Here is a 17,024-nt window from a genome sequence, read left to right on the forward strand (position 1 = left end):
TTTTAAGCTGAAGGAATACTATTTTAATTAAATCCTGGAGAAAGCTAATCAGTTTTCTGAAATGTGCCAACAAATTCATGCTTTGGATAATGTGCTAAAATCCTCATGCTGAAAACTGAGGTCTCAAAAGCTGTAAAGTGTTCCACCACAACATATCCTTAGGCAATGAAAGTACTGATTGGTCATTCATGTATAAACACAGGCTGACTTGGTAGCATTATATAATGGTACCAGCTAGCATGATACATACTTTTCACACACATTTCTTTCTCAAAATGTAGATTTTAATAAAAGATTATAAAATATCACTTGAAAAGCTACGATTTTATTATTTACAACTGGTTATCTGGAAGGGGTGAAATTAGGGTTCAGGTATTCTGAAATGGGAGACTGCCATCAACTTGCAGATGAGTTTAAGGCCATCAGAAATGCCTAGGCAGCATGAAGATATTTGCCTCGTGAAATGGATTGTATGCTGCCAGAGCTGAACCTAGAGCAAGATTGATTAGTCTACCAGTATAGGGTCTCACAGTTCATGAATGCCTCAACAAGGACAATGCAATGCTACAGTACATTGTACATCTAAGGATAGTGAAAGTATCCTCAGGCCTGGCTTATGCATGCACATCCATGTATCAAATAATGAGATGCATTGTATGAATCAGCCATCATGGATCAAATAGCACTAACAGACCTTTTATAAAACTTCAAGCACAGTGCTTTTTAGTAGAATCTGCAGAATCTGCCCACACATCCTACTGTGAGTCATCAAGCGCTGAATAATGGAGCAGTAATACATTACTGTGTAAACTGGTCCCTAATTTCCACCCATATGGAAGTTAAAAGTCCTATTGCGCATGTGCTTGCTGTGGATTTGCCCACAGCCATAGCGTGAAACTGAGACACCCACATTATGAGTCAGCTCCCTATACAGAGGCAACAAGCTAGCCACCCAGAGCGACACCACCTAGAGCAAAACGCATAGGGTGAAACAGTTCTTCAGGTGTCCATATGTCTGACAGCAATACTGAGAAGCTCCTGTGTTTCTGCAGTTTGTTGACGGACTTGGTCAAGGTGCTTCTTCAGTTGGCTCTGGTTGAATGCTAATGAAAACTCTGCATCTAAAAAATAGGGAAGCAACAACTCAACTTCTAGACCTGCACAACTCATCATATGTGTACATCTTGCCCTGGTCCACAACTATACAAAACATTGGAGAGAGGTTTTGTTCTCCTGTCTTGCATTCAGCTTGGATCTACAAAAATCTGACATTCATATCAAAGCCAAATTGACCAACTTTGAGAACAGGAGACTCACACCTAATATATTCCTTGTTGTTTTAATACTTTCCAAGAGTAAGTTAGATACATCCTTTGATCATTTACTTGTTCAACAATGTCTCCTGAGAATCTTGCTTCCTGCTTTCTTTGCTAGGGGTATTTCCCCACTTTCAGACACAGAGTGTGATAATAATCTAAGCCATTTATCAAACATTTATGCATGGAAGTTATTTTGCATTCCATGTTAACCAATACATTTTTTAAAAAAGTAAGTCAGGTTTGTTTGGTGCTGGAAGGTGCATGCATAACTACTTTTCCACTGTGATTTTTTAAAACTGCCAAAAAAGAAGACTACTCCCCACTTTTTTATGAGAACCGTAAATAGCTGTTTCCAGGATTCATATATGCGATTATGAGAACAGATTCAGTTCCAGTAGGAAGCTTGTAATGAATACGGCAAATGAGCCTGTATAAAGTTCTGATTGCATTCTCAGTGAAATGAGAGTCAATTAACTTTCCACCAAACCTTTTTTAAAGGAGGACTTTGGTTTTCATTACCAGAAACAGGCAGGACTCAGCTGCGCATTATAGCTGCGGTGCTTCTGGTAAGTACTAATGAGCTTAGCTGTTATGCCATAGCATAGGAATCCCATGGGATGTTATGTGGCGAGTGATACAGCAGTCCATACCTTTCTGTAATATGCAGAGAGTGGATATGCCCAGATGCTGAAAGCGATTCTCTTGATGAATAAGATACTTGATGAGGTATTGCTGTACCTTGCTCATATGAGATTTCAACAAAGACACCACCTCTTCTGTGCAATTAATTTGGAGACAGGAATAATTACAAAACTGAATGCACGAGGCAACATTTTACACACTTAACCTGGGAGTAAGTCACTGAACAAAGTGGGATTTCTTCTGAGTAAACATGCACTGTAAAATGTTGATACCCCATTACATTGCTGATGCACTACTTGGTTTTCTTGTTACTAAGTTGTTGGGTGAATGACAAATTATAAATTGGTATTCATAGTTTGGGAATGCTTATGATAATTTTATGGTGGGAAATGTATGCTTGGGCAGATGTTTAGTGCGATCATTTTTATTGTGTTTTTTATATTTGTTTACTATGTGATTTGCCTTGAGACCTTAATAAATAAAGATTTTATAATGCTAATTAATAATATTCAGAATTCATATATACCAATCATGAATGCCAGTATGGTATGGAGAATAGAGCCTTAAACTTCAGGTTTGGTTCATAAAGTTGAAGTTTGTAACTCAGAATAATAAGATTTCTTGCTGATTTTGGCCGCTATAATAATAATATACACTCACTGTGATTATTCTGACTCTAACACTTATAACATCTGTTATTTTTAAATGTTATATGGTGCATTCAACAGAAACATTATGTTTATGTTATCATTGGTTATTCAAATTAAGCATCACTTCATATGGCACACAGTGATGTACAAATATTTTAGCGGCTTTGTGCAGTGTTGCTATCTTCAGTAGGGAAATGTAATACTGAGAAAAGGATTTACACAAGCAAGACAGAAGCTCCTGCCATGAACTCAACATGTATTCTTTACACCCAAAGGAGTCTGCTGGTGTGGGACAACTGGTAGATGCAGCTGCCACTTAGTCCAGAAAGAAAAAAAAATCTTAGGGAGTCCTATTGTAGCCCAGGGAACTCACTGAAAACTATCCTAGAATTAGCAGGATTGGAAAATAAATAAAAGTTTTGTCAAAGCTGACTGGTACAGTGTTCTCCCCTGCTATTCAACCTGTTTGGGCCCATGGGACTTCTGTTGTTGTCACTTGAGTGATATCAGGCATGCTGGAAATGCAAACATCAGATCTTTTACATTGATACGTACTGTGCTGTAGGAGGTGTTTGATCACAAGGGCAGCGTGGAACGAAAGCTCTGCTTGTTCCACTTGGCCAGCCAGTGTTGCCAGACTGCATACCACTGAGTCATCCACCAATTCCAGCATGCGCACTGTGGCTCCCTCTGGTGGTAGAAGAGCAGAGTAAAAGACTAAATCAGCAGAGTTGAAATAAAAGGAGACAAATGAACAGGCCTAGGGCCAAGGCTGAAAAGAGACTAGCAGAGCTTCAGAGGCCAGTAAAATGGATTTCAGAAGACTGAAATACATACATAGAAAGGGGGGTGTCAAAATGTTCAGAAGCAGATATAAGCGGGAAGATTCCTTAGGGAGGGTTTCACCAATGGGAAATGTGATGCTCTGCTGCCCTGCTGCTCTGCTACCTCCCTTTCCATATATTCAGCTAGTAAACACCCAGAGGGTACCATGTTTGCCTCTGCTGGTCTAGAAGCACTAGAGAAATTACTAGCAATGTCAACACTGTTACCGATACAACACTTTGAGTTGGGATTAAAATCACTTGTCTGCTGTGTTTCACTCCTGTTAGCAGCTCTGTTAGCTATGCAGCCAGTGGGATAACGTAGAACTGTGGGAATCTGTTGATTTTACGACTGCCCTTTGGTTCCCTCTGTGCCCCAAAATTGTAAGGCTGCTGCAACCCTGTGCACACTGACTTTTGCATAGGTAAAGGCTACAGCACTACCTTCTGAGCAGACATGCATAACACTGTGCTGTAAAGTTGGCAGCAGCAACGGAAATCAATGAGTACAAAATGTGTGTGCTATCAGCCCATCCACTCAGCACTCTGGATGCCCCCTTACCATGTTTCATCAGGTCAACAAGAGAAGACATCACACAGTGAAGAGATTCCTCTTCTAGAAAGTCTACACTCTGGACAGCTTGAAAAAGTCCTTCAATGCATGGACTTTCTATGACTCTCTGCAAATAACAAAAATAGATGATGTTGTTACATTCATTCTGAAAATTGTGGTGTCCCCCCGCCACAATTATAGATACCAAGCTCTTAGTTTGCCTTGGGCCTTCAGGGCTGTGCCTATTCAGCTGTTAAGCCCAGAAATGTGTGCAACAAAGGCATCTGTGGGGATTTAATCTATGCAAATGCATGTTCTATTAAATGCCCTAGTTATGCATCATGACGCCCTGAGACTGTCCCACCAGGAGAGTTCAAATTACACAAATGTGCTTGAAATTAATGAATACAGAGTAAGTCTGCAATGATATGTGTTACAATAGCCTTCATTTCACAAGAAGCCATCAAGTGTGTGATAACAAGGCAATCTGGGAGATGGTATGAGGAGCCAAGAATATATGGCATATTTCCTGCAAACATTTATCCATACACAGTGGGTTTCCACTTTCTTGAGCAATTATCATCTAAGGCCCTTCTTTGTGTGCCTCCTCCATGAGAGGTCTGGAGGATGGCAACATGAAAATGGGCCTTTTCTGCAGTTGCTCCCTGTTTGTGGAATGCTCCCACCAGGGAGGCTTTCCTGGTGCCTTCATTATATAGCCTTAGGTGCCAGGCAAAAATGTTTCTCTATAGCCAGGTCTTTGGTTGGTTGAGCATTCTATGGCCTTTTAAATGTGTTTGTGGGAAGGGGTGTTATTGGTTGGTTTTTGCTTTTGTTTTATTATGTATTTTGTGTTCTCATTTTGTATTTTTATGTTGTGAACTGCCCTATGGTCTTCAAATGGAGAACAGTATACAAATTTAATGAAGGAGAAGGAGGGGGGGGGAGGAACAGGAACAACCTAGTTGAAAAAGCATGTATACCAACAAAGCCAAATTTCCAAAAAGCCTACAGTGAAGGCGTAAAAGTCACAACTTGCTTTTTATTTGTTGGTAAGATTTTTCTTGTGTACTTTTTGAAACACGTGGTCATTTACTCCCTTGAATGAAGCAAAGACGATGTTTCATTTTAATTATAAGGTTAGCAGATGTCCCTGTTTCCCGGGGACAGTCCCCAGATTTACAAATCAGTCCCCATACAAAATCCATTGAAGTTGAAAAGTGTCCCCAGATTCATTGAAAAAAATCTGGTAACCTTATTTTAATATCACTTAGTGAAGTGAAGCCTTCAGAACAATGTGTAATCCTGAAAGGGAGACTTGGCACTCACCTGTATGCTTCTGGAAAGGCTGAGATTTTTAATAAAGCAGGCAGCGTGACCTACAATCACTGGGTCCATTTTCCAGGTGAGCAGCAGCTTCCCTACCGCCTGCAGCACTTCATCACACATCAGTGCATCCTGCAAAGGGAAAGGTAGCCAGTGAGTAGCTGAAATGAAGGCAGCAGAAGAGACATGGTTCTACCATACCACTGTGAATGGGACTAGAGATGGGTGATTGAGATATATAGATATCTATATCACTTAATTGTTAATAAAATCTCAAAGCAGGTAAAAAAAGAATAAAAACAATAATCAGTAAAAAACATCCCCAATTAAAACAAGTATTTAAAACATTTTTTAAAAAATTAAAAATCAGCAATAAACTAAAACCAGAAAACACATGCCAATATTCTGCATGTCCAGACAAACCTTTTGAAACAAACATGCTTTTCTTTTTTAAGCAGGCACCAAAAAGAGTAGAGAGAATGAATTACTAAGGAATCAAAGAGATATGCTTTAAGTTTTTAAAACTCTTTACATTTAGGATGAACTGCAACAAGTGTATGGCAATTTGGGAGCTACAAAGCTGGGATGGAGAATTATGAAAAGCTCCACAAATTGTTGTCTCTTTGTGTTTCAGTCCCAACTCAGGGCAGCAATGCAGAGAAATCAAGCCTCCACTACCTCCAAACCACATCAGATGATCTTGAAATGTGTGTGTGCATCCAATGGTACATGCAGGATTTGACTTTCCTGTTCCACCACAAACCTCCCATGTTACAACCTCCATTCATTTTATTGATGCCTTTGTCCCACCATATAGAGACTCATATATCAATCCCACATCCGAATGCAGATGGCAAGTTTATATTACAAAGATGTGGGGCTTTTCTGTTTGTTAAGGAATGAAGGTGCTATGAAGTCAACCAAACCCAAAGTCACCAAAGAACAAATGATTTCTTCTTCCCTAGGAACACAGTGTAGTGTTGGTAACCACTGAAACATTAGTTCATCTTGATTGGAAATGTTAGCTTTGTCCCACAGTTTGTTTTCCTGCTGGGGTTCCCATGGAGAGCTCCTTTTCTCCTTCACTTGGAATTCAGGTCAGAGCAGAATGGGAATCCTTGAAAAGGTCTTTAAAAAAACAACCCCAGTCTGGAGGGCATTGAAACCAGTACTCTGGGCAAACCAAGATGAAAAGCTGACCCAACAGAAGACAATATAAACATCTCTACTGAGGATTAATTGTTCAGGTTTCCTCTGTCACAGAACATTTTCTCCAATGCCAAAGCAGCTATACCATCCATCACAACCACAAATGGATATTTGCTACACAGAATGTGAATCTCAAGAAGACAAATTAGAACCCAATATGATTATAATCAGAATTTGTTCCCAGCGCTCCCTTTCCAACCTTATTTCTGGATATGCACATCATCCCACACTTTCAAATGCATGCTGAAGCCTTTTCAGAATGAATTTTGAATTATTGTCTACTGATCACCTGGCCGCGTCAATCTGTCATTTTAAATGTGTTACCTTTGATGAAACTTTCGTCCACTGTCATCTTTCAAGGTTGAGCTGCCTCGGAGCATTACGGCCATGCACATTTGACTAAAGCTTACAAGGCAAAGGGTAATATAAAACAGAAATGTGTACCTGGTTGTCTGGGTGCTGGGATAAAATCCGGAGAAGAATGATGGAATTGTGCTGAGTGTCTTTCCTGTTAGATGCCAGGAGAGGGAGCAGGTGAGACGGGATCTCCAAAGCAACGATGCTGGTCTGACCACTCTCTGTTTGGAAAATGAGAAGGTTGCTCAAGGTCATGTGTGTAGATCAATAGAAGCTGCTTTGGAGAAAAGGATTTGTGAGAGAAAGGGGCCTCCTCTAGACTGACTCAATCAAGTCAGCTGGACTTCACAGATCAGGCAATGTTATGTTATGACAGTATAGAAGTTAAACTTTAGGTTCTGATTTTAATGAAAAGTCAAAAGAAGATGAAGACAAGAGGGTTGGACTGGTGTTTGTAGAAAGGCACTGCTGGAAAGAATTTTCTTCAGAATCAGGGGACTGAAATTGATAGAAAGGGTACAAAGAGTTGTGTTTCTGTAACTTTGGTTGGGATTGTGGTTGTGCAAAATCAGCTGCTAGGCGCAAGTGCACACACACACACACACACACACACACAAAACAGTGCTTTTTTCGGGGGGAATGTATAGGGGCACTCTCATTTTCCTATTCATAGGAATACTATTGAAATACTGCCCCTCAATGCGGCCAAACGTAGATTCACAAAATGTTTAGGAGTATGCATGCCCCTGCGGCACCCCAGAAAAAGCTGTGTGTGTGTGTGTGTGTGTGTGTGTGTATCCTTATTCTTGTCTACTTTATCTTCACAGAATTGACAGTTTAAGAATGGTAAAAGGAAGTGTATGGATTTGTAGTTATAATCCATATTAATGATCTTGCTTGTCGATTTAAAACACAGAGAGACATCTTTCATTACAAGCACATGAGCAAAAATGTCAGTGGCCAGGGATATTTTTCACCAACTCCTTCTTCAGTCTCTTTTCTCCTTTTCTAGATGGTGTAAAACTGCCACATGATCTTTCTCCTGCCCCAAACATCTGTGGCAGAAATGTGCCTTGAGCATTGTAAGGTATTGGTCAATCAAGTTTTACTAATCTTTACATCAGTCTGAATGCTGGATTGGTTTGCAGTCACCTTCTCTAAAAAACTGAACCCGTGATTGTTGGTATACTTTAGAACAACAGTACTGTCACTCTCACAGCCTCTGGTAACTGAAGGGTTCATTAACTTTCAAAAAAAAAAAAGTCACACCATCCACGCGCCTGAAACCAAAACATGGTATTCATCTTACTTAAAAGAACAAAGAGTGACTTGAGGACATTCCTTCCAGAGGCTAGACTGTACAAAACACAGGAAGGAGGGGGGTTCTATTTTTGTATGTTTTAAGTGACTGCAATTTTTCGTTTATTAGCATGCTAGGACTGTAGTACTTACCACTCGCGGCTAAATTCCTGAGACAGACACAAGCCTGGTTGGAAACCTAGTTGCAGAAAACAAAGAAATCAGAACCCAACAGAGAAAGAACTTTTGGCTGTGAAAAGGCCACAAAGCTGACTGGTCCACAATAGCTTTGTGCAATACTTGCTAAACCTCCAAAATGTTCTGACAGGATTATGGGTCAATGATGGGTAAAGTTAAAATGTAAGCATGTCCTCTGTGGCAACATGAGGCAAAACTAAGCCTTTAAAGCCAACTGTGAGAGTGCCCCATAGATATCTGAGAGATACTCAAAAAAGCGCCACTTATGGGTGCCTAAAAGTACAAGGATGTGTAGCCTTTCAGAAGAACAAATTGCTCTTGGTTTAAGGTGCATACACACCATATATTTAAAACATATTTAAAACACATGACAATCCCCCCCAAAAAGGAAAGAATAATGGAGCTGTAGTTTAACAGTGCTACAAATGGAAGCTCTGTGAGGGGTAAACTACAGTGCTCAGAATACTCTGAGGGAAGTCACGTGCTTTAAATGCATGGTGTGTATGCAGCCTTAGTGAACAATCCAGTTAATTTTGCATTTGTTTGGGAAGATCTGTAATTGTGAAATTTTACTCTCCACACTACCTCACAATCTTCTCCAGGCAGAGATTAGGAAAAAGCCCATCCCTATATTCCCAGGCCATCACTGTGAGAATGAAAATATTGAACCAAGAGATCTCACCATTATTTAAACATGGAATCCCCTCTGACTGTAGGAGATTCTGAGTTTGATCTCTTAGAAATTCATGGAAGATGCCACATCTAGCTAACTCCAGCCTTTGTGTATTCTTGTGCCCCCATGCTGAAGAAAGCATCTTTTCAGTCATTTCCCTATACACAAGATATTTAGCCTGCAGTCCTAAGCATACCTTACTTGGAAATACACCCCACTGGTATCAAAATAATATTTCTGAATAAACCAGGGGGGCTGTTAGTAAAACAAACCTGCATAATCCACAGCTTTACCTTGTCCACAGATGAAGACAGAAGGAAAAGGAGCATCCGCAGAAGAAACCTATCACAGGTTTGGAGCATGGCTTTATGGTGCTGCGAGTTTGTGGCCATGTTGCTCAGAGCTGCACAGCTATAATACTGTAAGAAAGAGAAGTGTTGTGATTTTGAGAAAGGAAAGCTTGTGGCCAAGGATTCTTAAACTGTGGTCAAGACCTCACAGCGAATGAAAGGGACCATGACTGATGATGGCGTTCCTAGGGTGATAAAATTGAGAGAGTATTTACATACAGCATCTCCCTGCATTTTCTGGATTGGCACTGTAGTACACCTCCAGGAGTTTTGGGAATGTCCCAGGAAAAAAGAATATTTGTCCAACGAGACACAACTGTGATTGCTACAGTCCACACTGTGTAGAGAGTCTGGATGTCTAAGAGTCAAAAAAGGGGGACAATACTGCATCGGTGAGATGACCAGATCCCTTTTCTTAACAAATCACTCACACACTATTTTGTCCCCTTCTGCTAGGCATACTGCATAGATTCTGCTAGGCAAATGGCATTCCTTGCATTCATAAAATACTCATCATGAGGCTGTTTACAATTCTCAGGAGTCATAGTAAGAACAGAATAAAAGTCTACACTCCAGTCATGTATTTTACATGTTTGCATTTCTCTTGCACTAGCCTGTTTGAAGATGAGAAAGAAGTATTTGTTCAGTTCTTGAATCTCAAACAGGTTAGTGCCTATTAATAGCTATTTCCAAACAAAAGTTGAGAACAGAACTGAGGAACTGGAATACCCCCTGGCTATTTTCTTTAACCCTACAACAAATCTGAACTATGAAATGAGCACCTTTCTTCAAGCTGCAATGACCTGTTTTTTCATTTCACTAAAAAGCTTAGCAGTTCATTTCCAAGGTGCACAAACATATGTAGTACCCCCCTCCAAGCAAAAGTATGTGCAACACCATTGAATTACTAATTTCTGGAAGTTAAAATGTTAAAAGACTACTGTCTCGTCTATCTTTTCCTGCATCTGTAGGTTCAGTTGAGCAGCTGACTATTTCCACAGCTTTGAATGCTCAAAAACTTCTGTTTTAATGTCAAGTTTACCTGTACTTCTGAATCGGGAGACTGTAACAAAAGGGTGAGGACTGGAAGAGCACCTTGTCGAAACAAAATTTGCTGAATCCGTTCTGCAAGGGAAGAGTGGTATTGCTAATGAGCTATTTTGACCAAATGAACATTCTCCTTATCATCACTGCATAGATAAGAGCTAAAAATAGCATTTTCTGGGAATAAGCCCAATTGGAATCAATTGGCTTTCCCGCTGAGTAGACATGATTTAGCATTGTACTTGAAGTAAAACATTTCATTTTAAAGAAAACAATAGCTTTGACGATAAGTTTCCCTTGCCACAAATTTCTGTTTCAATGCACTTGGTCCATTGAAATAAATCTCCTGCAGCCTAATACCTGATTGTGTGAGGTTAAAAATTGCTCCAACTGCATTTTGTTGGACTCTTGGATCATAGGATTTAGAAAGGGCCAGTAAGGGTACCACTCCTCCTGCTGCTGCGATGGCTTCATGGCTGACATCTGGCAAAACAACAGGGCAAAATAGAAATCAATGAGGTTTCTTTGGAGGAAGAAGTATCCATGTTCCTCCAGGCACACTTTAAAGAACAGAGAGTGGACAGCACAAAACAGTTGCAGCATATGAGTTGGGGGTCCTGGGTGCCTAGTGGCAGAATGAATAATGTTAAGAGTTTACCATCAGGTTTTTGTGAAGAAGCTTATTGCTATAGGTCACCTTGAAGCAAAACCTGACTTTAGAAAGTACACTTCATCATTTATTAATATCTGAACCCAGGACTCCAAGGCCAACTTTATATTTCTTGCACAGTATGGGGCCAGTGACTAGGCAGTTCTTAGGCAATCCTGGAGGACTGCATTGGCTCCACTTGTGTGTCTGTGAAGCACCAAGCGTGTCACCACCCAGAGCCATCCAGGTAAGCTGCAGTCAAACTGGTGTCAGAAGTGTGCCTCCACAAGCTCTGCCCCACTACACTGACCACGTCTAGTTATAGCATACCAATGTGAATAATCCACTCTGCTCGCAGAATTCAGCTCTTCTTGATTCAGAATTTCTATAACGATAAGGCACATCATTACCTCTCAATCACAAGGTGTGGATGTGACATTGTCCCTGGACCTGATTATTGCGCTATGCTTTGGACATGCTCCTCACCTGTGACAGCTAGTGTCATTATGCATGCACAGGAATTACACTGGACTGTGGCATCTTCAGACTCAAGCAGTTCCAGAATTGGCTCAATTAGATCCATTTGGACGACATGATCCTTGGTTACTGTTTGTCAGTAAAAGCAGGAGTAAATGTTATGTTTACAGTGCCTTTAATTCAGCTATATACTGGAGAGAGAAAAGGATTGCCATCAGCGCACAATATCACTAGTGCATCTTACACCGGAATAAATGATTTCTCACCCCTTTGGTACGAGAAGTAAGCAAAACCCATCCTCTGAATGAATGCTCCCCCCCCCCCCAAAAAAAACCACATTTTATCAGGGCAAACATCCATCCTACTGATTATCACTTTTTAGTATAGGAATTTATATCCTGCCCTTCAAATAAAATACCAGGGCAACTGGACAGTGGTAGTTCCTAAGATCACAGCTGATGCTGATGGAGACTTCAGGATATGGTATCTTGGGCATTTACTCACCACTTCCTTCCAGTAAGAAATTCACAAGGGACGACGATGAAATCTGCTGAACCTCCAAGTCATTAGACTTCAACAAAGCATAGTATATTTCCAGATGCTCTCGAGGCAGCTGGATGTTCACTGCAAGAATGAGATGAAATGCTGATTGCAAAAAGCTCTTCTGGAACACTTGTCCCTTACATCTTCAAACACTTGATGCTTTTGGAGCAACACCTAGATGGCCTACTTTGCCTTTCAAAATACCTTATAGCCCTCCTTTCAGCTGTCTGTGCAAACTCACGTGAAAACTAAACCTGTATTACTTATTTTTACTAGCCCCTCTTCTGCCAACCTCTCATATGAGTAAAAAGCCAGCTAGCACTCGCCCACCTCTATAAAATAATAAAATGGGAGACTAGTAACTGCAAAAGTTGTGCCACATTATCTGGGCTCCAAGTAAATATCCACAGAACTTGCATTAGAAGGGGCTAGACCCAATTCACACATGCTAGGGAACCAGTAAGACTGCCTTGGGCACAACTCAGCTACGTTTGGGAGAAATTGTTTTGCTTCTCCAGGTTTCTACATTTTTTTAAAAAAGAGAGTATGGAATGGATCTTACAGTTTTGATGATTTATGTTCAAGTAATAGAGAGCAGCAGACTTTTGCAAGCCGGGGTTCTCTGAAAACGCCAAGGTCCTCAGAGCCTCTAGGGAGACCTTGCCAAGTGGTGACATTTCAAAACCTTAAGAAAGATGTGATAATAACAGAGTCTGAATTGTGTCAGAAGAAGTTAAATACCTGAAGAGTCCAAATGCACAGAATTTAAAGCAACAGATAAAACACGACAGAGACAAACTTCCATGTAGAAATATTCTCTCCTTTAAAATTAGCATACTAGATAGAGCTGAATTTTTGCAGTCCAAACCTCATGTGAGAAAAAAGTTGTTATATATGCCAGTTTGTGAGAGTAGTTGGGACATTCCAAACTTGGATTTCTGTTACTGTATTTAGCAAACCAGCTTAGCCATGCTATTTCCTTGATTATCAAGGATGAAAACAAAAGATGGGAGCACTTAAGAGTTGGAAGAAGTGGACAGCATTCCATTTGATGTCTTTCTGTTTTCAAATAATAAATTCAACTCCAATCCTCTAATACCTAATAGGTTTTTACAGAGAGTATTTCAATGTTGGCTTAGGAAAGTGCTCGTGCTTGTAGCAAAAGTACGATATGTGTTTGTTAGTCTTTTAAGATGCCACAATATTTCTTGTTGCTTTTATGCAAGAGGCTAACAGGTCTACCCCTTGCTATGATGCCTTTTGTAGAACTGGGATTTCAAATGCTGAATGAGAGTAATTTAATCAATCGGCCTGGAACTGGGATCCACTGCTTTGTCTGAATATTTGGTGCTGGTGAAATACTGGTTCCCCCATTCTCCCTTCATTGCTTATAAGAGCAGAAGCATAAACAGCTCTGTGTCATTCACTTTATACGATCACTGAACTGCATGATCTTAAACAAAGCAACCGAGCTCAAGTAAACATCTCTCCAACTTTGGCTGCCCCACCTTCATAACAGAAACTTCTCACCTCTTTCAATGTGCTGCAGAAACTCCTGAGCAATCTCCTCTTCCTGGGTCCGAAGGGCAGGCTTGTATAGCTGCTTTGTTTTAAAGTTTTTCCGTTTCAGACAGGGGCACTCATGGATCTGACCCAAGCACTCCTGAATATCCTGCACCAGACCCGAAGACAGTGTTTTTACTGAGAGAGCCAAGTCACAAAGCAACTGGACACACTTTGTACACAGCTGACCCATGATTAACTTTCGGATCCAACAGAAAATCAGAAATGCAGACTGAGAGTTTGTACTGCCACTGTTGCTTCTGTGTTCCCTTGTACTGGCAGATTGCGATCTAGATAACTCAAAAAATAATTATCTAGACAAGTTGGAAGGGAAAGCTACTGCTGCTTTCTGTGTTCAAGCAGCATGGCTGAGCAAAATCTAACCACTGTTCTCTCTTGCGAAGCATAAGAAATACTTTTAAAACTTTAGGCTGCAGCCAGTGGTGATCACCTTTCCTCTATCTTAGGAAGGAGAAAAATTAGGCGGTCAAACAAAAACAGTACATTCAGAATCCACCTCTGTTCTGTAGCAGAGAAATCATGTTTTGTAAGCCAAGAATAAGGTCAACTGTTTTGGAAGGCTAGCAGCACCAGCCTCTGGGATAACAAACAAAAGAATGCTTGCATATTGTGGAGTGACATCATGGGTGAGGGTAGCACACCTGCTGGGCTCCACCTCTACAACTGAACTGCCAATCAGAAAAGACAAAAAATAATAATAAACTAACAAGAAATTCCAGTTTCTACCAGACAGAAACAATAGTACTGTCTGGTTGGCCAGCCAGCCATAATAGCTTTGAATACTTCACGTAGGCAAACGCAGAAGAATACACAAATGCAACCACAATCATTAATATTTAGTTTGCTGTCCCTCCCGCTCTGATGTCATCTGCAAATTTGATGAGTATCCCCTCAATTCCTTCATCCAAGTTGCTTATAAGGACACCACAGGAGCCAACTCCTAGGGGCAAAACCCTGCAGCACCACACTTGCTACTTTTTTCCAGGATGATGGGGAAACAATGGGTCTTAGTAATCACAGCATCATTTTCCTACTACCTACATCAAGTTGACCAGTTTGTAGTTACCGGGGGGGGGGGGGAGGGGGAGGAGGAGGAAACATTTGCCCGCCTCCAGTCTGCAGGGACCTAAACCTAACCTGTTCTCCAAGAATTCTCAAAGATTATAGACAGAGGCTTTGAGATTACACCCACAAGCTCCTTTAGTAGCCTTGGATGCAGCTCATCAGGCCCTGGAGATTTGAATTCATTTAAAGTAGCTTAGCTGTTTCTTTACCACCTCTTTTCTTATCTTAGTCTGTCCTGACTTCTATTAAGCCAAATTTCATCCTCACTTCCTGGCCACTGCCTCCAATCATAGAATATTAGAATTGTAGAGTTGGAAGGAACTACAAGAATCATCTAGCCCAACCCCTGCAATGCAGGAACCTTTTGCCCAACATTGGACTCGAACTCACAGCCCTGAGATTAAGAGTCTCATGCTCTACCAACTGAGCTATCACAATCAGTACATGAAATCCTACATAAAATAAATATAAATACCGTATTTTTTGCCCTATAGGACGCACCGTCCCATAAGGTGCACCTAGTTTTTTTGGGGGGAAACAAAGGGGAAAAAAATTTTTCCCCCAGGCGTGGGGCTGGGGCGGGGGAAGCCCAAGCTTTCCCCGACCCCAGCCCCCAGAACAGGCAACTCTCCGCAAGCCGTGGGAGCCCAGCACCGGGCTCCTGCGCTTTGCGGAGAGCTGCGCGAAGCCTGGAGAGCGAGAGGGGTCAGTGCACACCGACCCCTCTCGCTCTCCAGGCTTCAGCGAAAGCCTGCATTTGCCCCATAGGACGCACACATATTTCCCCTTCATTTTTGGAGGGGGGAAAGTGCGTCCTATAGGGCAAAAAATACGGTACCACATGGTGCAAATATTCCATTTATTCCAAAGGCCTGAATGCATAAATGCCCTTCAAATGGCAACAAATTGACAATACTGAAGGGGGCAGTCATTTCAACAATGGGAGGTATTTCCACAATTGTGGTGCTGTCACAGAGAAGGTCCTGCTCTGCATATGGGCAACACCTATCGCCAGCATAGCAAGCAGGGATGCGCTTGGTCGAAAACGTGGGTTGGGAAAGGCAGTCTGCCAAGCATTTAGACAATGAGATGCTCAGGGCTGTATACACATCAAAACCTTAAATTAGGGCTGGTAACATTTGCAGGAAATAGAAAAATGATAAAAAGCACCCTCCATCTCCACCACCTCCTCTCATTCTCTCACTTAATCATATCCACCCTCTCAAATTCAGAGCCCAATGCAAAGAGCTGATGACCTTTAAAGCTGTTCATTGTTTGGGACCAAAGTATCTGAAAGATTGCCTCTATTTATTACTTTATTTTACTTGCTTTCACTTATTTCTCCCCTGGAAATGTATGATCTGAAGCACTTTTCTGGAAAACACAGTGGTAGCAGAATGGCCAACTTGATTTTATTCCTTTAAGGTCAGCACTACCTTGACATGCAAAACATAAGCCAATGAAGATGGTCATGTGATACATTCAGGAGTAAGTCCGCTGGATCACAGTGGGACTTACCGGTACTTCTAAGTATACATACGGGTATAGCTGTGCCCTGAATAACTTGACCTCATAAATTATTGCTTGTTAATCTGCTGGATCACAGGAATGGAACCACTACAAAGAGTGGGGACACTGTGAGCCCTGGTTCTGCCTAGTGTTAACTATCCTGCCCCAGCTGTCAGTCTCCCATCCCTAATCCCAGCTGTATATTCCCTCTACTTCCATTTTTATTCTATGCATTTGTTTTATAACTTATACTATTAGTATTAGTAAATAATAATAATAATACTATACTGTACTATACTATACTATACTCAGTGCTTTTTTCTAAAACAGTGTTTAGGAATACTATCATTTTGACTCAAGAAAATCACCATTTTATAGTTCAAAATGGGAAAAATAAATACAGTAAATGGACAAAAGCACAAAGGTTCAAAAAATGTATAGGGGACCCCTGCATCCCCCCAGAAAAAACACATACTATACTATACTATACTATACTATACTATACTATACTATACTATACTATACTGCACTATACCTAAATTGCTTATACTTATACTATTACTAAGTGATATATAACGATAGCAGCATGAGTGAAGAGTGCCACCTATTGATATGTTCTGTCCTTAGAGTCACAAAGTATACAATACGGCTTCTTTCCCTACCTATTCAATTTTGTAAAGACCCACAATGTACAAGCAATAGATGACAGAAGCTGCTTTATTTCTTTCGTAAATTGTTGCTTATAAGGTATTT

General features: G+C 40.8%; 1 protein-coding gene across 4 annotated transcripts in view; it reads right to left on the bottom strand.

The window, feature by feature from the left end:
• Positions 1 to 17,024, bottom strand: part of LOC307213303 (uncharacterized protein) — a 19,468-nt gene continuing 2,444 nt past the window's right edge. For 3 of the 4 annotated variants that reach the window (XM_079971113.1, XM_079971115.1, XM_079971112.1), the window contains exons 2-15: positions 13,644 to 13,785; positions 12,676 to 12,798; positions 12,075 to 12,194; positions 11,580 to 11,699; positions 10,805 to 10,927; positions 10,443 to 10,525; positions 9,344 to 9,469; positions 8,333 to 8,378; positions 6,968 to 7,101; positions 5,318 to 5,446; positions 3,998 to 4,115; positions 3,167 to 3,301; positions 1,970 to 2,095; positions 1 to 1,121 (exon numbers count right to left, since the gene is read on the bottom strand). In XM_079971113.1, the coding sequence (XP_079827239.1) occupies positions 1,000 to 1,121; positions 1,970 to 2,095; positions 3,167 to 3,301; positions 3,998 to 4,115; positions 5,318 to 5,446; positions 6,968 to 7,101; positions 8,333 to 8,378; positions 9,344 to 9,469; positions 10,443 to 10,525; positions 10,805 to 10,927; positions 11,580 to 11,699; positions 12,075 to 12,194; positions 12,676 to 12,798; positions 13,644 to 13,785 (1,647 nt within the window). In that variant the 3' untranslated portion in view covers positions 1 to 999. Of the gene's footprint in view, positions 1,122 to 1,969; positions 2,096 to 3,166; positions 3,302 to 3,997; positions 4,116 to 5,317; positions 5,447 to 6,967; positions 7,102 to 8,332; positions 8,379 to 9,343; positions 9,470 to 10,442; positions 10,526 to 10,804; positions 10,928 to 11,579; positions 11,700 to 12,074; positions 12,195 to 12,675; positions 12,799 to 13,643; positions 14,366 to 17,024 lie in introns of all 4 variants that reach the window. The other variant, XM_079971114.1, reaches the window with a different exon arrangement.

Source organism: Podarcis cretensis (genome assembly GCF_951804945.1).
Source record: "Podarcis cretensis genome assembly, chromosome: 3".
In the NCBI taxonomy this organism is placed as follows: Eukaryota; Metazoa; Chordata; class Lepidosauria; order Squamata; family Lacertidae; genus Podarcis; species Podarcis cretensis.